A 25,756-nucleotide genomic window follows, 5' to 3' on the forward strand; every position below is an offset into this window, starting at 1 on the left:
ACTCAACCTTCTATATGCTTGATAGGCTGCTCCAGCAGAAACGTGCAGTTAACGTCTACCTGTATGAACTCTGCGGCAGAACAGGTTCTGGGGAGCTGTTTTTTTTTTCACCACGCCAGTGGATACTCATGCGTGACGCATGCAGACTTCTGCGGCCATTTCAGGAGATCACCAAACTGGTCAGTCGCAGCCATGGCGCCATCAGTGACATGGTACCTTATGCCTTCTTTATGGAGCGTGCATTGCGTCGTGTCATTGATCAAGCTGTGGAGGAGCAGGAGCGGGAAGATGAGGAAGTCGCAATGCTGGATTAATTCCCAGGGGGGGCTACTCTATCTGAGACAAGTGAACAACAGGAGTCTGAAGAGGAGTCAGAGGAGGATGGTGCCGGGGCGGATGAGGAGGAGCAAGAAGAGCATGCTTTAAACCTTTCTGGGATCCCTGTTGTTGTGCGTGGATGGGGAGAGGAGAATGAAGAGGACGACATTATCCTGGATGATGAGCAGGAGCCAGGCCACCACACCACTTCCAGTTTAGTGCAAATGGGGGCCTTCATGCTCCAGTGTTTTAATAGGGACCCCCGTATAAAAAGCGTAAGGGTCAAGGACCAGTACTGGGTGGCAAGGTACTTAGACCCCCGGTACAAACACAAAATGGCGGAAATGTTACCGGCGTCACAGAGGGCTGTCAGAATGGAGCACTTCCAGGCCTTGCTTCGAGAAAGGCTGCATTCTGCTTTTGCGTGCGCTGGCAGAGAAGCAATTACCACTCCCAGAGAAGGAGTTGCGGGTACCAATCCAACAGCGCCTGCAAGAAGAAGCCGGTTTGAAGATGTGTTGGTGACTTCTGATATGAGGTCATTCTTTCAGCCGACCCATCGACAGGTGTCATCCGGATCCAGCATCAGGGAACGCCTAGACCGTCAGGTGTCCGACTACATCGGGTTAATGGCCGATGTGGACGCTCTGAGGAGTGATGAACCCCTGGACTACTGGGTGGGCAGGCTTGACCTCTGGCCAGAGCTTGCCCAATTTGCAATCGAACTGTTGGCTTGCCCCGCGTCCAGTGTCCAGTCCGAAAGGACGTTCAGCGCAGCAGGGGGATCGTGACCGATAAGCGTACTCGCCTAGCTCACGACAGTGTTAACTACCTCACATTTCTAAAAATGAATGAGGCATGGATCTCGGAGGAATTCAACACATGTGACCAGTAGACCATGTATGTCTATAAACAATTTTTTTATTCGAGCACACAGACCTTCTTTCTTCATTTGGCTCACTTCCAAAAAAAGCACACCGTACTATATGCCCGTACCCTCCTGTTTGAAGAGGTTGAGCGGTGTCATATTTCTACTGGGACTGCTTATTATGAGGGGCTCCCACCATCCCTGTGCTGTGCTGACTTGCTCCTGGGGCTGTACCTCTGCTGTGCATATTATGAGGGGCTCCCACCATCCCTGTGCTATGCTCATTATGAGGGGCTCCCACCATCCCTGTGCTATGCTCATTATGAGGGGCTCCCACCATCCCTGTGCTGCGCTGACTTCCTCCTGGGGCTGCTTATTATGAGGGGCTCCCACCATCCCTGTGCTATGCTGACATTCTCCTGGGGCTGCTTATTATGAGGGGCTCCCACCATCCCTGTGTTGTGCTGACTTGCTCCTGGGGCTGTACCTCTGCTGTGCATATTATGAGGGGCTCCCACCATCCCTGTGCTATGCTCATTATGAGGGGCTCCTACCATCCCTGTGCTATGCTGACTTCCTCCTGGGGCTGCTTACGGTGCAGGTGTCAGTGCTCTCTATCACGGTGCTGGTGTCAGTGCTGTATATCACGGTGCTGGTGTCAGTGCTTTATGTCACGCTGCTGATGTCAGTGCTCTCTATCACGGTGCTGGTGTCAGATCACTCTATCACGGTGCAGGTGTCATTGCTGTATGTCACGCTGCTGATGATCATCTCCTGTACCCTCTTCTTTGCCTACCCTGACCTTCCCTCTCCTCCATTGCCTTCATGCGCTCCACAGTCCTGAATTGTCACAATTTCAAGTCAGTGCTGTATATCACGGTGCTGGTGTCAGTGCTGTATATCACGGTGCTGGTGTCAGTGCTTTATGTCACACTGCTGATGTCAGTGCTCTCCATCACGGTGCTGGTGTCAGATCACTCTATCACGGTGCAGGTGTCATTGCTCTATGTCACGCTGCTGATGTCAGTGCTGTATATCACGGTGCTGATGTCAGTGCTCTCTATCACGGTGCTGGTGTCAGATCACTCTATCGCGGTGCAGGTGTCATTGCTGTATGTCACGCTGCTGATGTCAGTGCTCTCTATCACGGTGCTGGTGTCAGTGCTGTATATCATGGTGCTGGTGTCAGTGCTTTATGTCAGGCTGCTGATGTCAGTGCTCTCTATCACCGTGCTGGTGTCAGATCACTATCACGGTGCAGGTATCATTGCTGTATGTCACACTGCTGGTGATCATCTCCTGTACCCTCTTCTTTGCCTACCCTGACCTTCCCTCTCCTCCATTGCCTTCATGCGCTCCACAGTCCTGAATTGTCACAATTTCACATATAAAAAAAGAATGCTTGTAGCTGCCGATCCCAGATTCACCTCATACATGTGTTATGTCATTGGCCATGTGGTGGGACTATGTTTGCACAGCTAGTAATTATTTTGTGGCTGCAAATTTGACCTGTAGGTTTGCAAAGTTCGCATCCTATTGAAGTCAATGGGGCCTGCCGCGAACGTTACGGTTCGCAAACTATCGGCCGTGTTCGCGGTCCGCGTTCACGAAACGTCACGTTGGAAGTTCGTCCATCACTACAAAGCATTTTTCCATTCTGCCTAGTGACAGGACAGTGAGCTGTGATCACTGTTCTGTGTGTTTAGGTCCAGCCCCCTCACAGTTACAATCACTACCTAGGACACACTTAACCCTTTCACTGCCCCTAGTGGTTAACCCCTTCACTGCCAGTGTCATTGACACAGTAATCAATGCATTTTTATAGCATTGATGATCGCTGTATAAATTACAATGGTCTCAAAATAGTGTCAAAAATGTCCGATGTGTCTGCCATAATGTCGCAGTCCTGATAAAAATCACAGATTGCCGCCATTACTAAACATTTTTTTTATAAAAATGCTATAAATCTATCCCCCATTTTGTAGATGCTATCATTTTTTCACAAACCAATCAATGTAAACATATTGAGATTTTTGTTTGACCAAAAATATTGGCCTAAACTGAGGAAAAAATATGTTTTTTATATATTTTTGGGGGATATGTATTATAGCAAAAAGTTAAATATTATGCGTTTTTTTCAAAATTGTCACTATTCTTTTGTTTATAGTGCAAAAAATAAAAACTGCAGAGGTGATCAAATGCCACCGAAAGAAAGCTCTATTTGTGGGGGAAAAAAAGGATGTCAATTTTGTTTGAGTACAGCGTCCCACGACCGCGCAATTTTCAGTTAAATCGTTGCAGTGCCCAATCGCAAAAGTGCTCTGGTCAGGAAGGGGACAAATTCTGTAAGTGGTTAAACTTAATCTCCCTGGAGAAGAGACGCTTAGAGGAGATATGATAGCAATATACAAATATCTCATTGGTGATACTAGCATTGGGATAAAAGTGTTCCGTTTCAGGGAGCTTAAAAAGCCAATCATTGAAATTGGAGGAGACACCGTTTAACCTTAAACTGCGTAAAGGGTTTTTTACTGTCAAAGTAGTAAGGATGTGGAACTCCTTTCCACAATCGGTGGTGTCAGTGGGAAGTGTTGATATTTAAAAAAAAACTCTTAGATGGGCATCTTAGCAAACTCAATATACTGAAATATGGGAATTATTATTAACATAAACACACTCACACACCCAAACAAGTTGAACTGGATGGACTGGTGTCTTTATTAACCACTTCCTAACTGCTCTATTGTCATATGACGCCTGCAGGAACCCTTCGTCCCTCCGGGCGGGCGTCATATAACGTCCTGGGATTCTTTGCATTGTGGTGCACGCGTGCCGCTGGTGGTGCGCACCCGCTGCATCCCTTGTGACCCGTGACGCACGTGCCAAGGGATGCAGCAGGCTCCACAATGCAGGGGATGTCATATGACGCCCACCCAGAGGGACGAAGGGTTCCTATGGGCGTCATATGACAATACAGCGGTAGGGAAGTGGTTAAACAACTACAATCAAAAACAAAAACAGCACTCATAACATAACAAAAACATTCAGGAGAAATTAAAAACCAAGTGTTGAATCACTCCAACCACAATCATTTTATCATAATCCAATATTCACATATCAGTAAGCTCCTGAGGAAGTGGACCAAAGTCCAGGAAATGCGTTGTTTTGTGGAGAATTTCACACAAAAGATATACTGCTTAAACACACAACTGGATATAAGTCAGTATATTGTAATGAGGTTGTTGGTGTAATACCTGTGTATTGATGAACAGGTTTGGTTTTAATGAAAATATTGTCTGTTTTTTAGAAATGCACTTTCGTAATAAATATTGATATATTTTAACTGTATATGGACTAGTGCCATATCTAGGGGCTTAAAATTTGTTTTCTCTTCTCTACATTCTTCAGTGTTATTGTTTATTGCTATGGAGGATTTTTCTGCTCTTTTTTTGTACTTTGTGAGATATTGTATATGCGTAGTGAGTAGTCATTTAAAGGATTTGTTATATGCATATTATTATTAGGCAGAGGTTAATATATACATGAATGTTGTAGGATACTGAGGCATAAAAAAACAGTCAACAAAGAGAATCTTTGTGTCACACTGAGTCAATATGCTTTACACCAGGATTTCTGGGGTTAAGAACATCCTGCCAGCCACATCTGGCTTCCCTCCTCCTCCTCACATGTTTCCCTTTCTCCTGAGTTAGCTACAAAGTGTACAGTACATCTGGATCACATTCCACACAAAGGAACTCAACACACAGAAAAGTTGGGCAGCTGTCAGTACGAGATAAAGAATTACCACTTTAGAGGCACAAGAAGTTTCTGAAGGACTCTCTATATTGTAACCAGGGATTTGCCACTAGCTAGCTAAGGATGAAATTTATTCAAGCAATTCATCTCTGTGCTTTTTGTTTTCAATTTTTTGATCTGATTGACCAGAACACAGCTGCACCTTCACCCATCATTAAGTTTCCAGGAGACACGTCGCCCAAAACAGACAAAGAGTTGGTTACCGTAAGTCTGTTTGCAACAATTTATTCATTTAAGTCATAGAACAGTAAAAAGTGTTTTGGCACTAAATAACACTGAGCCATAGAACGCCTAGTCTGTGCATACTATAATGAATTTTGATGACAATTTCAGTTTAAAGTTTAAAGATTTTTTTTAATCAAATTTTTCACAGGTTATGTTGAAGCCCTTTTCAAAAAATCATATTTAGATAATTTTTACATTTATTGTAAAAAATTAAAAATATCTATTTTTCATTACTTCACTAGTTCTATAACTAGCCAATTCTGCCTTGCATACAAAGATGTGTTAGTGGCATAATTAGTTAAAGACGTGGGCACTAATTATATTTATTATGAGAAATGTCAGCTCTTCTCTGTGTTAAACTGGCCATACACCTATAGATTATCTGCAGATTTTCTATGGTTAGATGGAAAAAGTGGGAGATTCCTCCATCCACACAGTTTAGCGAACAATAAGAAATCTGTTGCACTTTTTCCATCTAACCATAGAAAATCTGCAGATAATCTATAGTTGTATGGCCAGCTTTAGTTTCTTAAGAAAGGGCTTTGTATTCTACATAGACACATATATCACATACAAACCACAGAAAAACATTATCTGTGTGCTATTTATTTTATTATGAACGTTTTACATAGTGGCCTTAAATTCCTCATTCATGCGTAACCCCCCTCCACCCTACTAAAATATGTCTCTTCGATACCTAAACAGCATGAAGGTTTAGAGCTATTGATAATGTATTAAAATATAAAAAAATAATGTATTGACCAACCCTTTGTGATTAATCCTACTTCAACAATACTACTGTTTACTGCAAATCATGCATTATATAGTACATTGTCTGTATTTTTTAGAGGTGTAACAATGATAACCTTAAACACTGTAAGAAAAGTAACAATGTTAAAAAACAAACAAACAGAAAACGGTTCTTATTATAAAACACTAGTGATTTTACATTGAAATTACAAATAATGAGGTATTCTTGTTAGTAATAGTGTATTAACTTTACCAAATCTTCTTTGATGTTATGGATTAAAAATAACAGTAGAACTTTCTTTAAATATTCAGAAAAATCAGAAAGGAAGACCTCTCTCTCTTTACCCCCTACTCTGCAGGGTATAATTTCACCTAACCTTTTTAAATATCAGCATGCAAAATTATTTCTTTAAGTAGACAAATGCCTCTTGCCCAGTGTAGTCACTATATGATTATCAAAATCTGCCAGAAAATGCTGTACCTTAGTGTGGTCATGGATGTGCACGTGATGGCACGTGACGAGTTCTGTATATCCTCACACAACTACTTACCCCAGTGTGTCTTAAACCCCATACACACTATCAGATTGTCTGCTGAGTTTTTCCTTCGGATTTACCAAAACCACATAATATGAGGTCAAACCTTAGGAGTTTCAATGTTTATGCAATCAGGCAGGCCCTTGCACTACATGGTTTTGGTAAATCTGAAGGCAAAACTCAGCAGAAAATCTGATAGTGTGTATGGGGCTATACAATTTAAATAATGGATAAGAGCTGTCTCCGCAAAGTGAATACACCCTTCCTGCTATTCCATAAAAAGAGGTTTCATCACACAAATATTTTCCAGCAAGCTGTGTATTATTTTATCTTCTGGACTTTTAAACCAGTAAAGTCAGCATTTTATTACAGCTTGGTTTTCAATATGTGTAAACTGATCTTTCTGAGTTTTGTTTTTCTTTTAGACACAGTGGGATTGATTTACTAAAACTGAAATCAAGTGCAGCTGTGGATGGTAGATAATCAGCTTCTTAGGCCCCATTCACACCTGAGCATAGTGTTTTTGAGCATTTTTACAGCGTTTTGTCATGCGTATTTGCATGTTTCCATGCAGCATTTTCCAGCGTTTTTGAGCTTTGGCGTTTTTTTTTTTTTTTATAAGCCAATAGGAACAATTATCATATGTTTCATCATTTGTTGCTAAGTTTTTAGATTTTGTAATCTGCTTCCTGCTCCAAAAACGCCAAAATCTGCCCAATTCGAGGGACAAAAAAGGGTCCAGAACTTGTTTGAGCTTCAGGCGAATTGGAGTGAAGATGTGAACCATCTCCATAGAGAATAATGGATTTTTTCCCCTCAAGCGTTTTGTAGCTTCAGGCTTCAAGCTACAAAACACTGAGGTGTGAATGGGGCCTAACTTCGGCTTGTTCAATTAAGCTTTGACAAAAAAAAGCTGGAAGCTGATTGTTTTCTATGCACAGCTGCACAAGATTTTGCACTCTCTAGGTTTAATAAGACCCCTTTCACACTGAAGGCATTTTTCAGGTGATTTAGAGCTAAAAATTGCGACTGTAAAGCATCTGAAAAAAGCCTAAGCTGCAAACCCAGTGTGAAAGCCCGAGGGAATACACCACTCCTAAAGCACCCCTGCCCATTGAAATCAATGGGCAACGCTGCTGTACTGCCGCAAAGTGCTGCTGCAGCTGTGTTTTGCGGGCGGTTTTAACCATTTTTAGGCCAATAGCGAGGGTTAAAACCGCCCCGCTAGCGGGGTGAATAGTGCCGCTAAAACGGCAGTAAAGTCCTTTCACACAGACTTTCCCATGAGGTCTGCCTGTAATTTTTTCAGGCTGACCTGTTCAGACGCTCCATTCACCCCTATGGGGCAGCGGATGTCAGCTGTGACATGTCCGCTGACACCCGCTGCTATTCAAGCTGATCCTGTCTGCCAAATCCAGATGAATGGTGGCCCTATTTTCCATCCATCTGGTGGATTAGATCGGATGAAAATGGACAGGCGGTCCATTTTAATACGATTTCCCCATAGAGGAGAGTCTCAGCACAGTGAGTGGAGATGAACCTGACATCTGTCTACCCTGCAGGAATCAGCAGATCGATCCCCACCGAGCAAGCAGAGTTCCTCAAACGGATCCGCTCAGTGTAAAAGGACTCTAAATCAAGCCCACAGTTTTAAGTTTGAGTTATATATTTATTTTCTTTACTTACCAGCTGCAAAATGGCAAGTTTGAATTTTATGCTGAAATAAGAATGAGTAAAAATGCATATTTATTGACAAAGTAGAGACTAGTTTGCCATGCAAACAATTAGGGTGACAAATGAAATCTATGGATCTTGGGCAGTGATGAAGTTATGGGCCCTTTTAAAAGGAGCACATCCAGATGTGTTTCAAATAGCAAAATCCTGCTGACTGCTTTGCTCTGCAAAAGGGCTTAGATTCAAGGTACAAGCAGTAGGATAGGTAACTATAAACAGTGTTCGTTTGCATGGTAGTTAAAAAAAAAAATAGAAAAATGTCCCTTGTTGCTGTCTAGGATAATTCTACACAAAACTTGAAAATAATACTCTGATCTCAACAAAGCATCTCATCCTCATGACCGAAGTGCGCCATCAATGGGCCTGGGCAGTGATCCAATTCAAGACTCAAAAGTACATCCCAGCCTTCAAATACCAGAAGCAGTGGGAGGACGTGGCATAACCTGCCCTGGCCCTCAGAAGCTCCATACATGGAGGTGAAGCTGTGGGCTAGCAGGCCACCCAGTATGATTAGATCTGGAGTATTTTTTAGCACCCCCATTGGTGTAACTATGAGTCAGGCTTCAATAAAATAATCAAGGATTACTTAGGAACCTGAAACTGATAAAACAGTAACCATTTTCTTCAGGGGTATTTAGTGTTGAATATAGCATTTAGAGTGCAGGAGTCAAGAGTATGTAATGTACAGAGTGTGTGAATCAGGAGCATGTACAGCATAGTATAAATAGAGCAGGGGTCATAAGTTTATAATGTACAAAATGCAGGGATGAGGAGTATGTAACATACAGTCAAATAAACATAGTGCAAGGGTCACAGTTATGTAATATATAATGACCTATAGAGGGTTTTGAAGCACCACCTATGGAAAATATAAAGGGTATTAAAATTTGTTGCCATTTCACGGGGAACACAAATTTAAGGTTTGACATGTTGGGTATCTACTTACTCAGTACAACCTTGTCTTTTATATTTTATCAAAAATGTGAGTAGTTTGTGTTTGTTTGCCGTAAAATTCACTTTAGTGTGTTCTTTACTGAAATCTTTTGTTTGCTAGACCTTTACAGTAATATCTAGTGACATAAAAAATTGGAACAACCACTATTTTATTCTCTATGGTGTCTGCTTTTAGAAAATATATAATGTTTGGGGTTTAATATAATCTTCAGGCCTACAATGATTTTGTGTACAAAAAAAACTCAAAAATGTCTCTGACAGCAAAAGGGTTAAATGCATGAGAGTATTTCTAGCTTTGTTAGCTGCAGTTCGGCATGCTATTTCCAAGTCTGTGTATAGCGTACAGGTTAGAAATATGTACCATATAAAGGCCAGCATATATTGTAAGCTACATACTGTACTTCTGATTGTTGCACATTGCATACTCCTGACCACTAAACCTTTACTGTACAATGCAATGGTCAGGAGTGCAATGTTCAGGTGTATGTAACATATGGCCTCCTATACAAAAGAAAAGGTGCCTAGGATCTTCCTTTCCCCAAGGCAAGCACTTCTGTTCCCAAAGGCCTCTTTCAGACGTATGATCCGTTCAGGTCCGCCTGTCAGTTTTTTAGGCGGACCTGAACGGATGCTCCATAGACCTCTATGGCGCATCGGATGTCAGCGATGACATGTCCGCTGACATCCGCTCCGATCTGGAAAAGTGTGACAGAGGAAAAACCTACTTTTCCATCCATCTGCGGATCGGATCGGGTGACGACGTACTCTGCTGTCCGTCGTCATCCGATCTCGCCACCTGTCTGTTGTGTAAATGAGTCTAGTCTGGCTTGTAAGAATATTCCACACATTGTTGTTGTTCTAATTAACCCTGTGTTGATGTTTATGGTAATATGGTAATGTGTATTGAATAGTCAGTCAGTGAGCTAGGAGACGTACCCTGAAAAGTCTTGTCTCTCAGTCAACTAGTCTGGGTCAATGATTAGATAATTAGCTTATGCTAATTAGGTTAGGTTTTAGTCATCTTGCTGTATATATTTGTGGGAGATCTCAAATAAAAGGCTATTCCTGATGTATTCCAAGACTGGTGTTGTCTAGTTCTTGGGGGTTCCTATATCCAGATCCATTGGCGTCGTGTTCCAGGACTTAGAAAGCGGTATACTGACGGAAACACTCAAACGGAGTGGGGGAGATATGATCTGGAAATGTCCCTGTGACGGAACCTATGTATAAAGTCTCAGTTATGAGCTTTACACTTAGGGCAAATAGGGGAGTCCATTCTTCCCCAGGCGCATAACTGTTTCGGCCTATGATAAGTGCGGCGTAGAATAAATAGCTGGGACAACTTTTGTGCAGCTGACACTGACACCAATGGTACAGCCACCAACACCGCCTCCCAATATTCTCCATGGAGCCTGTATCTGCTTCCCACTTCCTTCTACTCGGCAGCAAAGCCGAATCCTGATTATCCATCAGTAGTAAATTCTGGAAGTAGCACCCCTTTTATCAGTTTCTGACATGAGAGAATCTAAAAAATATCATTCAGCTAGACAGAGAACCAAAATCCCAGCCTGTGAGATGTTGAACTCCTCTCTTAGCTGGTCAAACGTTTTCAGAACATTGTTCATATAGAATTGAGAAAGGAATCCAATACCATCCAGTGCCCAGTGTTAAGTGTCTGTCAAATTATATAATTCAGCATAGAACCTTTTGCCCCAAATAGGAGTACAATGGAGAAACCCAGCTAGCCCTAGCATTTTAACCTTTTCTATAGATAAAAAAAGCACTTTTGTATAATGGGATGGGACAGCAGGTAAACCCATTTCTAAATGTTAAAAAGTAGAATAGACCATGTCAGAGTCTGTCAGCAGATTTCGATAAGGATCTGCAGTGTTAGCAAGGCCCAACCCACCAAATGCTGAAGCTGAGCTGCGTCAAAATAGGTTTGAGTACGAGGCACTGCCATACCTCTCTGATCCTTAGGGTATTGTAAGGTAGAGAGTTTAATTGTGGCTTGTCCCTTCCTCCAAATCAACTCTCTAAATTGTGAGTCTATTTGTGCAAATCAAAAGCAGGGAATTAATATAGGTCAATTGTGCAATACATAGAGCAATTGTGGTGCCCATAGAGCAGTTGTGGCGCCATACCATTTTAATTAAGTTAACATGACCAGTTACTGACAGTGGGAGTTTACACCAACTAGCACATTTACTTTTACATTTTTTTTAGGATAGGTTAAAGATTTTTTTTTTAAAATAATCTTGGGGGCTACAATGCCAAGATATCGGAAGGAGGATACCACAGATATCTGGGAGGTCATTGGAGATCAGATAGAGGATCCAATGGAAGGAGGATGGATTTGTGCCAAGTTATGGAAAATCCAGAGTAGGATCCATATTCCTCAATAATGGTCATTGCCGCTGCCAGTGAGCCAGCAGTGTCCCCCAGATATAGTAAAGCATCATTAGTGTACAATGAAATGTTATCGTCCTGTATTCCTCTCTTAAAGCCAATTTTATTGCTTGAAAGGGTTCCAGTGCCAGGAAAAAAAGTATGGGGGGGGGGGGGGGGGCAATGGGCACTAGGCAGGGGTAGGAAAGGGAACCGTTAATGCAAATTCTCGCCATCGGTATTGCATAAAGAGGTTTTATTCAGGCTATGAACCCGTTCCCAAGGTGGAATTTATGAAGAACAGCCCATAAATAATTCTATTCAACACTGTTGAATGCTTTATCAGCATTAGGGATGAGCCGAACACCCCCCGGTTCGGTTCGCACCAGAACTTTCGAACGGACCCCGCGTTCGTAACGAACGTTAGAACCCCATTGAAGTCTATGGGACTCGAACGTTCGAAATAGAAAGTGCTAATTTTAACGGCTGATATGCAAGATAATGTCCTAAAAAGGGTTTGGGGACCTGACTCCTGCCTCAGGGGACATGGGTCAATGCAATAAAAAGTTTTAAAAGCGGCCGTTTTGGCGGGAACACTGATTTTAATGACGATTAAAGTGAAAAAAAAAAATGAAATATTCCTTTAAATATGGTGCCTGGGGGGTGTCTGTAGTATGCCTGTGAAGTGCCACGTGTTTCCCGTGTTTAGAACAGTCCCTGCACAAAATGACATTAAATGGAAATAACACCATTTAAAACTGCTTGCGGTTTTAATGTTATATCTGGTTCCTGGAATATGGTTGAAAATCATTCAGAAAAATGGCATGGGTAGCCCTCCCTGCCCATTACCAGCCTATTTGGGTCTTGTACGCATATTAAGGGGAACCCCGTACCCATATTAAAAAAAGGAAATGTGTGTGGCCCCCAGGCCCTATATACTCAGAACAGTAGTATACAGGTGGTGCAAACAAGACAGGGACTGTGTAGGTTTGTTGTGTTAAGTTGAATCTGTTTGTCATTTTCAACTGGTACATTTTTAAAGTGTAGCTCCAGTCAAAAAAACTATTTTTAAGCTTTTTGGAAAACATAGGGAAGGGTTATCACCCCTGTATAATTTGTTTTGTCGTCCATCTTTTTTCATCTCACTTGCTGTTGTCTCCTTCCGTTTGCAAGTAGGAGATGTTTGTAAATTGGATGTTTGAAAGTAGGGGCCTGCCCTATATGCTCTGCAGAAATGGCGGAACAAGGTGTTGGTTTTGCCACAACATTGTAAGCCCTCAAAGTGACTCTTGGTGGGCGCTGGAGCGCCCTGCTGTGAACGATTATATCAAGAATTGTAATTACATGCCATTGTTGAACAGTGGTAGAAAAATTTACCTTTGGTGGTTGTGGTGCTGGTGCCACAACACTATAAGTCCTCACCGTTACTCTGGGTGGGCACAGGAAGGGGCCCTCCTGTGAAATATTATATCAAGAATTGTAATTACATGTCCCTGTTAAACAGGGACAGAAAAATTGGGCCTTAGGCACTGGTGCCATCACACTGCAACCTCTGCCATATACTGTAGTTTTATTGCAGGAATTAGCCCTGCTGCAAAGCATTGCATCAAAAATTGTACTTAAACGCCCCTGTTAAACAGGGGCAGAAAAATTGGGCCTTAGGCACTGGTGCCATCACACTGCAACCTCTGCCATATACTCTAGTTTTATTGCAGGAATTAGCCCTGCTGCAAAGCATTGCATCAAAAATTGTACTTAAACGCCCCTGTTAAACAGGGGCAGAAAAATTGGGCCTTAGGCACTGGTGCCATCACACTGCAACCTCTGCCATATACTGTAGTTTTATTGCAGGAATTAGCCCTGCTGTAAAGCATTGCATCAAAAATTGTACTTAAACGCCCCTGTTAAACAGGGGCAGAAAAATTGGGCCTTAGGCACTGGTGCCATCACACTGCAACCTCTGCCATATACTGTAGTTTTATTGCAGGAATTAGCCCTGCTGCAAAGCATTGCATCAAAAATTGTACTTAAACGCCCCTGTTAAACAGGGGCAGAAAAATTGGGCCTTAGGCACTGGTGCCATCACACTGCAACCTCTGCCATATACTGTAGTTTTATTGCAGGAATTAGCCCTGCTGCAAAGCATTGCATCAAAAATTGTACTTAAACGCCCCTGTTAAACAGGGGCAGAAAAATTGGGCCTTAGGCACTGGTGCCATCACACTGCAACCTCTGCCATATACTGTAGTTTTATTGCAGGAATTAGCCCTGCTGCAAAGCATTGCATCAAAAATTGTACTTAAACGCCCCTGTTAAACAGGGGCAGAAAAATTGGGCCTTAGGCACTGGTGCCATCACACTGCAACCTCTGCCATATACTGTAGTTTTATTGCAGGAATTAGCCCTGCTGCAAAGCATTGCATCAAAAATTGTACTTAAACGCCCCTGTTAAACAGGGGCAGAAAAATTGGGCCTTAGGCACTGGTGCCATCACACTGCAACCTCTGCCATATACTGTAGTTTTATTGCAGGAATTAGCCCTGCTGCAAAGCATTGCATCAAAAATTGTACTTAAACGCTCCTGTTAAACAGGGGCAGAAAAATTGGGCTGCTGGCATCACCCAGAACCAAAAATGTTCTTCCAACATATCAGCGGAGGAGGAAGAGGATAGACAATCAACATAACAGGACAGTCACTCAGCATCAGCATAGGCAGTCTTGAAGGGATGTGGTATTTAAAAAAAAAATTATTCGGTTACATCAGCTTCAGGTGCTTGGTAGCTGTGGGTGATCCAAGACTGATTCATCTTGATGAAGGTCAGTCGATCAACTGATTCGGTGGACAGACGCACCCTGTGATCGGTAACAAAGCCACCAGCAGCACTGAAGGTGCGTTCCGAAAGAACGCTGGATGCAGGACAGGCCAGTAGCTCAATTGCATACTGTGCAAGCTCTGGCCAGTGATCCATCCTCAAGACCCAGTAAGCCAGAGGATTTTCAGTGGGAAAGGTGTCCAAGTCTGACCTTGCCCCTAGGTATTCCTGCACCATGTAAATTAGACGCTGGCGATGGGTGCTGGAACCAATCATACCTTGGGGCTGCGGACTAAAAAATTGTCTGAAAGCATCAGTCAGACGGCCACCTTCTCCACCGCTCCTTTTGACTGATGCCTCAGCAACACGTTGTCCAGGACCAGGAGTTTGTGACCTCCCAGTCTCTGGGAACGCATTGCACAGAGCTTTCTGCAAGGCCTCCCGGAGATGTCTCATCCTCTGCTCCCTCTGCGATGGCAAGATAAGGTCGGCAACCTTACCCTTGTACCGTGGATCAAGGAGAGTGGCCAGCCAGTAATGGTCCCTCTCCTTGATCCGAAGAATACGAGGATCCTTCCGCAGGCTTTGCAGGATCAGGGAGGCCATGCAGCGTAGGTTAGCTGAGGCATTCGGTCCGGAGTCCTCTGGGTCACTAAGGACAACATGATCCGCAGCTACCTCCTCCCAGCCACGTACAAGTCCACATGTTTCTTGGGACTGTAAATCATCCCTATAAGACTGCTGCTGCTGATGCTGATGCTGAGTGCCAGCCTCCACCTCCATGCTGACACAATCATCCTCCTCCTCCTCTTCCTCCTCCTCACCCTCTTCCTGTGTGATGGGTGGCACAGCAGGAACACTGTCTGGATAAAGGGGGCCTTGAGAGGCAAGGAAGTCCTCCTCTTCCTGCCTCTGTTCTGCCTCAAGTGCCCTGTCCATTATTCCACGCAGCGTATGCTCCAAGAGGTGGACAAGAGGTACAGTGTCACTGATGCATGCACTGTCACTGCTCACCATCCTTGTGGCCTCCTCAAACGGTGACAGGACAGTGCATGCATCCCTGATCATGCCCCACTGGCGTGGTGAGAAAAAACCAAGCTCCCCTGACCCTGTCCTGGTGCCGTAGTCGCACAGGTACTCATTGATGGCCCTCTGCTGCATGTGCAGCCGCTGCAGCATGGCCAATGTTGAGTTCCATCTGGTGGGCATGTCACATATAAGGCGGTTCTTGGGCAGGTTCAACTCCTTTTGGAGCTCAAGCCAGCCAAGCACAGGCATTAAATGATCGGCGGAAATGCACACAGACTCTCCTGGCCTGTTTCAGGACATCCTGTAAGCTGGGGTACCTGCCCAAGAACCGCTGCACCACCAGGTTAAGGACGTGAGCTACACAGGGCACATGGGTCAGTTGTCCCTGTTGGAGGGCGGAGAGGAGGTTGGTGCCATTGTCGCAAACCACCATTCCTGGCTTAAGCTGGCGTGGCATCAACCACCTCTCGGCCTGCCCCTGCAGAGCTGACAAAACATCCGCCCCAGTGTGGCTCCTGTCCCCCAAACAAACCAGCGCAAGCACGGCATGGCATCGTTTTGCCTGCGTACTTGCGTAGCTCCTGCAACGCCTACGGAGCACCGCTGGTTCTGAGGACAGAGCACTGGAAGAGGCCATGGAGGAAGAAGAAGAGGAGGGGGTGGAGGAGAGAGGTGTGTCACAACCAATAGTAGCATTTTGGAGGCGTGGTGGCGGAACAACCTCCAACACTACTGCACCTTGTCCTGCATCCTTCCCAGCAGCCAGAAGAGTGACCCAATGGGCCGTGAAAGACAGGTAACGTCCCTGTCCATGCCTGCTGGACCATGAGTCAGCGGTAATATGCACCTTACCGCTGACCGCCCTGTCCAGCGAGGCAAGGACATTGCCTTCCACATGCCGGTAGAGAGCCAGAATCGCCTTCCGTGAGAAAAAGTGGCGTTTGGGGACCTGCCACTGAGGAACCGCACATTGTACAAACTCACGGAAGGGGGCCGAGTCTACCAACTGAAAAGGCAGCAGTTGAAGTGCTAGCAATTTAGCCAAGCTAGCATTCAACCGCTGGGCATGTGGATGGCTGGGAGTAAATTTCTTCCGCCGGTCCAGCAGCTGGGGCAGGGACATTTGCCTTCTATAATCGGACGTGGATGTACCACTAGCAGAGTTCCCGGAAGCACTTGGCTGTGACACACCTAATTCTACACCTTCATTCCTCTCAGAGCAGGTTTCAGAGAGGACTGAAGGTCTAGTGGGGTTGGAGATGCCAGCTGATGAGGAGCAAGGAGAGGTCCGCTTTGTTCTTTGGTGTGGGTCTTTGAGGTATGCTTGCCAACGAGCTGCATGGCAGGTCAACATATGTCTGGTCAAGCATGTGGTGCCCAAGCGGCTGATGTTTTGGCCACGTGAGATACGCTTGAGACATATGTTGCAAATAGCAGCGGTGCGATCTGATGCACTCGTCTCAAAAAAGGCCCACACCAAAGAACTTTTAGAATAACGCGCAGAGGAAGCGCTCTGCGCAGGCGGAGCTCTGCGGTGTGATTCAGTCGGTGTGCTGCCCCTAAGCTGGCCCCCGGAGGGCATCCTGCCTCATTGGACATGTGCCTCCTCCTCCTCCTCCTCCTCCTCCTCCCTCCTTCCAGGCACCCACGTGGAGTCAGTGCCCTCATCATCCCCCTCCCTCTTCATCGCTGTAGCAAACCTGGCAGTATGCTGCAGCTTGTGGAACATGACTGCCAGATTGCTGTGCTTCTTGAGCATCCTCTCTCTCTGCGCTCACGCTACTGCCTTCCTCTAGCTGAGTGTCATCATCAGAGCCCACCAAACACTGGGCATCCTCCTGGAGCATGTACCCAACACTGTGCTCAAAGAGTTCAGGAGACTCCTCAGGAGGACGTGGTGGGTCTAGGGAAGGAGTCACTGATGATGACATTGAGAGGAGGGACGACGATGTGTTGGCAGCTGCTTTTCTACTACCCTGAGACTGGGTGAGAGAGGATGAGGAGGATGAAGAGGGCTTGGTCATCCACTCTACCAAGTCGTTGGCATGTTGCGGTTCAACATGTCCAGCTGCAGAAAAGAAGGACAAGCATGTCCCATGGCCACGTGCTGATGACAATGCACCGCGTCCACGACCAGCACTGTTGTCTCTAGACACAGAGCCTGCTTGCCCTCTTTTATCGGCTCGCGCCTGTCTGCCTCTCCTTGCTGGCCTTCCAGACATGGTAATGGCCTGAAGGGAGTTGGGTAAAACAGTAGTTGGGTAGTTTATATTGTGCTGGAGGCACACAACACCCACTAACTCCTGCAGATGCCTTTTTTATAGAACAGCAGAGTTAAAGGGGTATATACAGATGTATACTGTGCTGTGCTGGAAGCACACACAACTTCCAATAACTCCTGCAGATGACAATCTGGCCCAAATAGAGAACAGCTATGTAGGTGGATTATAGCGGTATGTACTGGGTACAGAGCACGCACACAGCACGCACTATCTCCTGAGTGACACTACTGACTGCAAGCTCTATTGTTAAAGATGGACCACTAGCTATATAGGTGAGGTGAATATCACGGTGTATACTGCGGTCAGGGCACGCAGACAATAACCAGAAAACAGCAGAGTTAAAGGGGTATATACAGATGTATACTGTGCTGTGCTGGAAGCACACACAACTTCCAATAACTCCTGCAGATGACAATCGGGCCCAAATAGAGAACAGCTATGTAGGTGGATTATAGCGGTATGTACTGGGTACAGAGCACGCACTATCTCCTGAGTGACACTACTGACTGCAAGCTCTATTGTTAAAGATGGACCACTAGCTATATAGGTGAGGTGAATATCACGGTGTATACTGCGGTCAGGGCACGCAGACAATAACCAGAAAACAGCAGAGTTAAAGTGGTATATACAGATGTATACTGTGCTGTGCTGGAAGCACACACAACTTCCAATAACTCCTGCAGATGACAATCGGGCCCAAATAGAGAACAGCTATGTAGGTGGATTATAGCGGTATGTACTGGGTACAGAGCACGCACTATCTCCTGAGTGACACTACTGACTGCAAGCTCTATTGTTAAAGATGGACCACTAGTTATATAGGTGAGGTGAATATCACGGTGTATACTGCGGTCAGGGCACGCAGACAATAACCAGAAAACAGCAGAGTTAAAGGGGTATATACAGATGTATACTGTGCTGTGCTGGAAGCACACACAACTTCCAATAACTCCTGCAGATGACAATCGGGCTCAAATAGAGAACAGCTATGTAGGTGGATATAGTGGTATGTACTGGGTACAGAGCACGCAGACAGCACGCACTAACACTACTGACTGCAAGCTCTATTATTAAAGCTAGATCACTAGCTATATAGGTGAGGTGAATATAGTGGTGTATACTGCGGTCAGGGCACAGGCAGTAACCACTACACAAGAGCAAGATAGTAAATCAGCCAAAAACGATTGGTGTGTAACTGTGTTGAAGGTACACAGAACACCCACTGCTTCAGACGCCAACACACTGCACGAGGCTGCCTTAATGGCGGCCTTATATAGTGTGGGGCGTGCACTACACAGCCTGAGCTATGATTGGCCACAGGCAGGATGCCTGTGGCCAACCATGGCTCTCCTCGCTGCTGGCGCTGCGATTGGCCAAGCATGCGGGGTCACAGTGCATGCTTGGCCAATCGTGAGACAGCAATGCATTGCGCCATCGCAGTGCATTGTGGGCCACACGAATTTTGCCGCGAACGGCCCAAACGTTCGGAATTCGGCGAACGCACGAACGACCGATGTTCGAGTCGAACATGCGTTCGACTCGAACACGAAGCTCATCCCTAATCAGCATCAAGGGACAGAATTGCTCTATTACCCGGTTTTTCAAGAGGAAGCTGGATAATTAAATACAGACACCCAATGTTTAGAGAAGTTAATCATGTAGGGATAAAACCTGATTGATGTATTATTTTTGAATGATAGTAGCCAATCAGGTAGCCAGGACATGGGCCAATAGCTTAACATCGGTATTTAGTATCGATATCAGTTGGTAATGATCTGGATACAATCTATCTTTGCTAGGTTTAGGAATCACTACAATGATAGCCTCATTCATTGAGGCTGGAAGTTTACTTAAATCCAAGGTTGCATTAAAGGTTTGAAGTAGCTGCGCAAGTAAGGGCTCACTACATCATTTATAACTTGGCTGATAGTCCACCAGTGCCTGGCGACTTGCTATTGGCCATGCCAGCCACTGATAAGGAAATTTCCTCCAAAGTTATAAGAGTTGACCTCAGTGGTGGCCCGTCCATAGGGGGCGCCCGGGCGCCGCCCCCCCTCAGTGTAAAAAAAAAAAAAGTTAAAAAAAAAGTAAAAAAATAAAAAACGGGCCCTTTAAGACATTTAAAAAAAAAAAACGTCATTTAACAATTTAACATAGTGTACTGTGGCGCCAGTCGCAGTGCACTATGAGAAGCGCCACGTCGATGCAATCACAAGATTGCATCCATGGCGCTTCATTTGCGGGTTAAAAACCCACCTTGCAGCGCACTGTAGAACGTGACTAGCTTCCGCCCGTAAAATCACTGTGATTCTACGGGCGGGAGCATTGTCATTCAAAGATAGGCAGGTCACTTCCGGCTTTCGGCTTCTTCACGAAACCCGGAAGTGACGTCCTCAGACCGAGCGGAGCTGCAAGACAGTGAGGTGAGTGGCATAATTGCTATCTCTGGGAAACAAATGAAATTATTAATTTACAAATAATAATTAATTGCCAAATGCACACGGGTCCCCGGCCGGCCTAAGCCTTTACTAGACCACACTCTGTTGTGTGCTGTGCAGGAATTATTATTAGAGCAATAAGAAATTTGTAAAAGAAACAAATAATTTAATGCTTCTTGCAGGAGGATCACATTATGCCATGCGGTATTCTTATTCAGCAAAGTAATGGTCTGCTCTGTTGCTTGTTGTTACTCACAATTAATTTGCTGGCAAAAACATTTTTATAAACCTTTTTTGTGTAAATATGAGATCTGAGGACTTTTTGACCCCAGATCTCATATTTAAGAGGACCTGTCATGCTTTTTTCTATTACAAGGAATGTTTACATTCCTTGTAATAGGAATAAAAGTGACACCATTTTTTTTTTTTAACTGTGAAAAAATAAATATAATAAACAAGGAAAAAAAATGTTTTTTAAAGCACTCAGTCCCGACGATCTCGCGTGCATAAGCGAACCCATACGTGAGTACTGCGCCCGGCCGCCTGCATATGAAAACGGTGGTCAAACCACACATCTGAGGTATCGTCGCGATCGTTAGACTGAGATCAATAATTCTAGCCCTAGAACTCCTCTATAACGTAAAAGATACAACCTGTAGAATTTTTTAAACTATGGGTGGAAGGAAGTGGAATACAGGGGACGGATTGGGTGGATTATATAAGGGGCGTGGTTTGTGAGAAGTGGGAGGGGCCAACAATGATGGGCGTGGTCTGGCGCCCCCCCATCCAAAAACTTCACCAGCCGCCACTGGTTGACCTATGGGAGAAGGCAGCAATCTAAAAAATGGCTCAGTTCAGCATAGGTGGGCAACACCTTAGAAGAATATAGGTCAGCATAAAATTGGCAAAATACTTCAGAAATGTGGTCTTGTTGATGTACAACCCTACCAGTAGGGTCAGTTATGGCATCTATATGGGAAACTTCCTGCTGAGATCTAGCGATGACAGCAAGGAGGTGACCTGTGTTTTCCCCCTCATCAAAATATTTTTGTTGTGTAAAAAACTGCTTGTTTTTTGCTTTAGTGGAAGTTTTTATGAGTGATATTTGTTTAATGTTAAATCCCCTCAAGTGAGCCTTAAAGGCATCCTGGATTACACCAACAAGGGCTGAATCAGCATTTTGTAGCAAAAACAGGCTAAGGGCATCAGGGACACCATCAGTTTCTGGAAAAAGGGCAAACCAAAATGGGTTAACCTTCCACCCATAGTCTGGTCCCCTTTAGTTGCGTTAGATCAATTACTATCCATAGAGGAGAATGTTCGGATACATTATAGGGAGAATAATCAGAGGAAGTTACCAAGGATAAAGCTAGGACACTACCAAAGCAAAAGTCTTTACAAAACAGACATTTGTATGCAGCTGAAAAACAGGAGAAAACTTTTTATCAGGATTTCTTTCCCTCCATACGTCTCTCGTGCCTATTTCAGTCAGGAATCCTGCAAAGGGGGTGGGACCTCCAAAGTACAGTATGTGATCAGATCTAGAGGATAATTTATCTAACTGCAGATCCATACAGTTATTAAAATTTCCCAGCACCCAGATTGGAATGCCAGGGTGTCTGGAAAGAAAATGTGTAAACTGTTTCAGGACTTCCAGAGAGAAGGTTGGAGGAATATATATGGCAGCAATGATACACAGCATATCACCCAGTTTACATAGCAAAAAAAACAAATCTCCCAGCATCATCTATAACCTCCTGAATGAAAATACTAACACCTCTCAAGAACACAGTGTATGTAGAGTGAAATTGTGTCTTATATTACCATTGGGTTAGGAGAGATCATTTATCCTTAGACAGGTGAGTTTCCTGCGCTGAATGGTATTGAAAATGGCTAGACTTTAACTCCACTACTCACCCCCTGAACATTCCAGGAAACTAATGTCCAGGAATCTCTTATAATGTGGAACAGAGATATGATGGCAGGAGAAATAAAATGGTCATAAAGCAGTAAAGGTATATTAGACGATTAGTAATGGAGCAGTTCCATGTTCCACTGGCAGTACATACTCACCCAGGACCAAAGGACATCCTCCTCATCTGCCATAGCATAGATTCATATATACACCAAAGAAAGTCATTAAGATAACTAGCAACATCAATGGCACTTCCAGTCATGCCAAGGACCCAGGACAGGAAAGACAAGTGCTCATCACATTGGGCAATGAGTGTGGTAGAAGATTTCAAAATCTCTAAAAATATTAAAAACATATATATGAGATAAAAGAATGGTATCAAACTGTCCACAGAGGACCAATTGGTCAGGGGACTACCTATAAGGGGACCAAAACTTAGAGAACAGGTAATGCATCAGGTTTAACTTGAAATATAACCTTGCTAACATAAATGACAACCTTCCAGATTGCAAGTTTGCAGAAAAAAGGGAAACCACACAGTGCTGATCATAGTTACAGTCCTTAAAGAAAATCAGGTTTCAGCTGAATTTTTCAGGGTATGTTCCACATGGTCCAGCCATTGCATTGCCGAAGTGGAATTATCAAAAAATCGGGTCTCATCATTTGCAACCATGCGCAAATGGGCAGGGTATAATATCGGATAGGTGACATTTAAGCGACTGAGCCACTGATTCACTCCAATGATCATGACTCTCCTGCACTGGAGATCCATGGAAAAATCCCGATATAGAGATACTCTCATATTATATGCAATGAGAGAGGCACTCATGGTTCTGACCTTGGTGAGGATGATATCACGGTCCCAGAAATTAGGGAGTTTCAATAGAAATGGGCTAGGGCAAGTCTGGGACCCTGTGGGCTGTTCTACAAAAAGCATGGGGGAGAAGGAAATTCTACCAAAGATGGTAATCAGCCAGTTCTCAATGACTGGGTTTTTGCCCTCAGCTCACTACAGGATTCCAACCACCCTAACATTATTGCAGTTCAGCCTGTTCTCTAAATCATCCAAGCAGGCTGCATGGGCAGTGGACAAAGTATACATGGACATTGGACATCCCTCTGTAGCAGGGCCAAGTCATCCTCTATTGTGCTCACCCTCCCTTCCAGGGCTGTAGTAGTACAGTCTACCAGTTTTTGCATGTCTTGTCTTACCAACATCAGCTCCAACGTTACTCTCCTAACTTCCCTGGTTAAGGTAGATAAGGCTTTATTGCAGGTGGTAACAGCTTTGAATATATATCTGGGTGTGGGCTCAATTATAGGCAGCTCCTTTTCCCCTTGAAATGAGTCAGAGTCATGCAGTATGCGTATACTCACGGCTTCACAGGGTGGGAGATCTGCTGACTCCAGTCCAGTCCTCCAGCAGGTTCTCTTCTGCTGCTGCCGCCAGGGTGTCTGTAGGGACCAGAGCCGTTTTGTTTGAGGAATCTTTGACAGTGGCCTTAGAGAACAGTTTCTGTGCTCCCTCTCTGGCTCTATGTTATAATTTGACAAAACTAGTAATGATATTGCACGCATTTACTTTGTTACCCTAATATAAACTTATTTCAACTTTAAGTTCTTTAAAATTTGTTATTTTTGTAGAAATACAAACCTCTGCTGTCCTGTAACCTGTTAAGGACACTGGACATGCTATGCACTTCCAGAAAAATCTCACCAAAGTATACAGGACACTAGTAGCACATCCAGCCCTACTGCTGCTCTGCTGTGTCCCTTCTCCCAATTGCCAGCAATTATTGGCTCTGAAAATTAAGCTGGAAGGTCCTGTACACATACAGCTGTTCTAGCAGCTTCAGCTGTCAAAAAATAATGATCTGACCCAGTCAGTGTTTATCAACACTGTTCAGAATGGAAATAGAAATATGCTAAGTAACATTATTACTTTTATATCTATTCTAATTCATTCATCTGTGGATCAAATGAATGAACTTCGATTTGCAGATGCTGTCAGTTAAAGCAACCTGACAAGTAAAAAAAAAAAAAAAAAAAAAACCATTAGTTCATCCAAAACAGTCCTAAGTGACTCATTTTTTTTCCATTTTCCCTTACAACTATTATTTTCCTGCTGTTTTTTTACTTTTATTTTCTTAGTTTATTGAATAAAATGTATTATTATTATATTATTATTTGTAGATACTTGCTATATTATAATTTATGATTTTTTGTTTCAAACTTACCTGGGATGTCTACTAGACTCTGGTTTGAACAGATTTAAGTGAGTTATTCCTAATGCCGCGTACACACGGGCGGACTGTATTGCGTACTTAGTCCGTCGTACAATCCGACGGACAGTCCGTCATACTTTCGACTGAACGGACTTGACCACACACGGATACCCAAACAGTCCGTCAAAAGCTTGCGCGATGACGTGTACAGCACATACGACGGGACTAGAAATAGGAAGTCCAATACACAGCAAAGCACCCTTCCGCCGTGTAAATCCTTTCTGGGCATGCGCCATTCTTAGTCCGTCGAACTAGCCTACTGACGAGCGGATTGTCCGCTGAAACCAAAGTACGACTGACAGAATTTCGAAAAATCCGAAATACTTAGTACGCCAGACTGCACGCTGAAAAAGTCAGCTGAAGCCCACACACGAGCGGACTGTCCGCTGAAATGTGTTTCGACGGACTAAGTACGCCATACAGTCCGCCCGTGTGTACGCGGCATAAGAATTACAGGCCTATAATATAAAACCCTAAATTTCCATGCAAAATAATTGTACCACTTTCAGCATAAAAAATCTGAAATAATCATACCGCCAGGGAGGTTAATTGGTAACGACACACCAAACAGAGAAGCAAACACACATTTTCCCATGTGAAAAAACGAGTAGCAAAGGCTGCTAAACACACAGTAAAAAACACACAGCCCACAAAACACCAACATTTGCCATGAGCCACATAGAACACAGCCCATTTAAATCAACAGGCTGCCCTATGTGTGTCACAGGAAAAAAGAGACACAAAACATGCGCTTCCACTATGCTAGATGTGAATGTGGCCAGAAAGTGAAATTGCGATAACACAAGCACAACAAGGCTCCAATGAGGCTCCATTCACATCTGTGCATTTCCTTGCATTTCTGAAATGTGTTGCACCAAAAATCACAGTACAAAACTCACCAAGCTCTGCTCTAAAAAAAGTTCTAAGCTTCTTTGGGGCGATCGCTGCATATAGGGCAGCCAATTCAGGGGGATGAGCTGCCCTATGTGTGATGAGTGAAAATACTCCAAAACACCTCCCCACCTTGCTGAAAAAAAAAAAAGTTCCCGCTATGCAGAGATGTAAACGGTTCTTGGCAGCTGAGAGTTTCTGTCCACTCCCTCCTATGAAGATGAAGACAAAACAAGAAATATTTCTGCTCCAGACAAAGACTCCCTGAAGCATATGCCCTAACAAGACTCACAGATGCAGGCTCTGCAATGGATCAGTCAGCAAAAAAAAGAAGTCCTAGACAGCCGCACACTTATGCAACACCTTTATTCTAAAAAAAACAAATGTTTAAAATTAGCTGTGACTAAGCACCAACATACAGTGTCAAACGCATTAGCCATTCAGCTCTGCCTCTCTACCATATGGATTGATTTTAGATTTTAATACATTTTTTGAATAAAGGTGTTGCATCAGT

The 25,756-nt window shown here is 44.1% G+C and overlaps 1 protein-coding gene across 1 annotated transcript in view; it reads left to right on the plus strand.

Annotated features, from left to right (window-relative positions):
- The first annotated feature begins 4,908 nt into the window (after positions 1 to 4,908).
- Positions 4,909 to 25,756, plus strand: part of MMP2 (matrix metallopeptidase 2) — a 343,614-nt gene continuing 322,766 nt past the window's right edge. The window contains exon 1 of the mRNA XM_077458031.1: positions 4,909 to 5,206. Within this exon, the coding sequence (XP_077314157.1) occupies positions 5,066 to 5,206 (141 nt within the window). The 5' untranslated portion in view covers positions 4,909 to 5,065. The remainder of the gene's footprint in view (positions 5,207 to 25,756) is intronic.

Source organism: Lithobates pipiens, unplaced genomic scaffold (genome assembly GCF_037356315.1).
Source record: "Lithobates pipiens isolate NorthernLeopardFrog02 unplaced genomic scaffold, aLitPip1_a1.2 Scaffold_10, whole genome shotgun sequence".
NCBI lineage: Eukaryota > Metazoa > Chordata > Amphibia > Anura > Ranidae > Lithobates > Lithobates pipiens.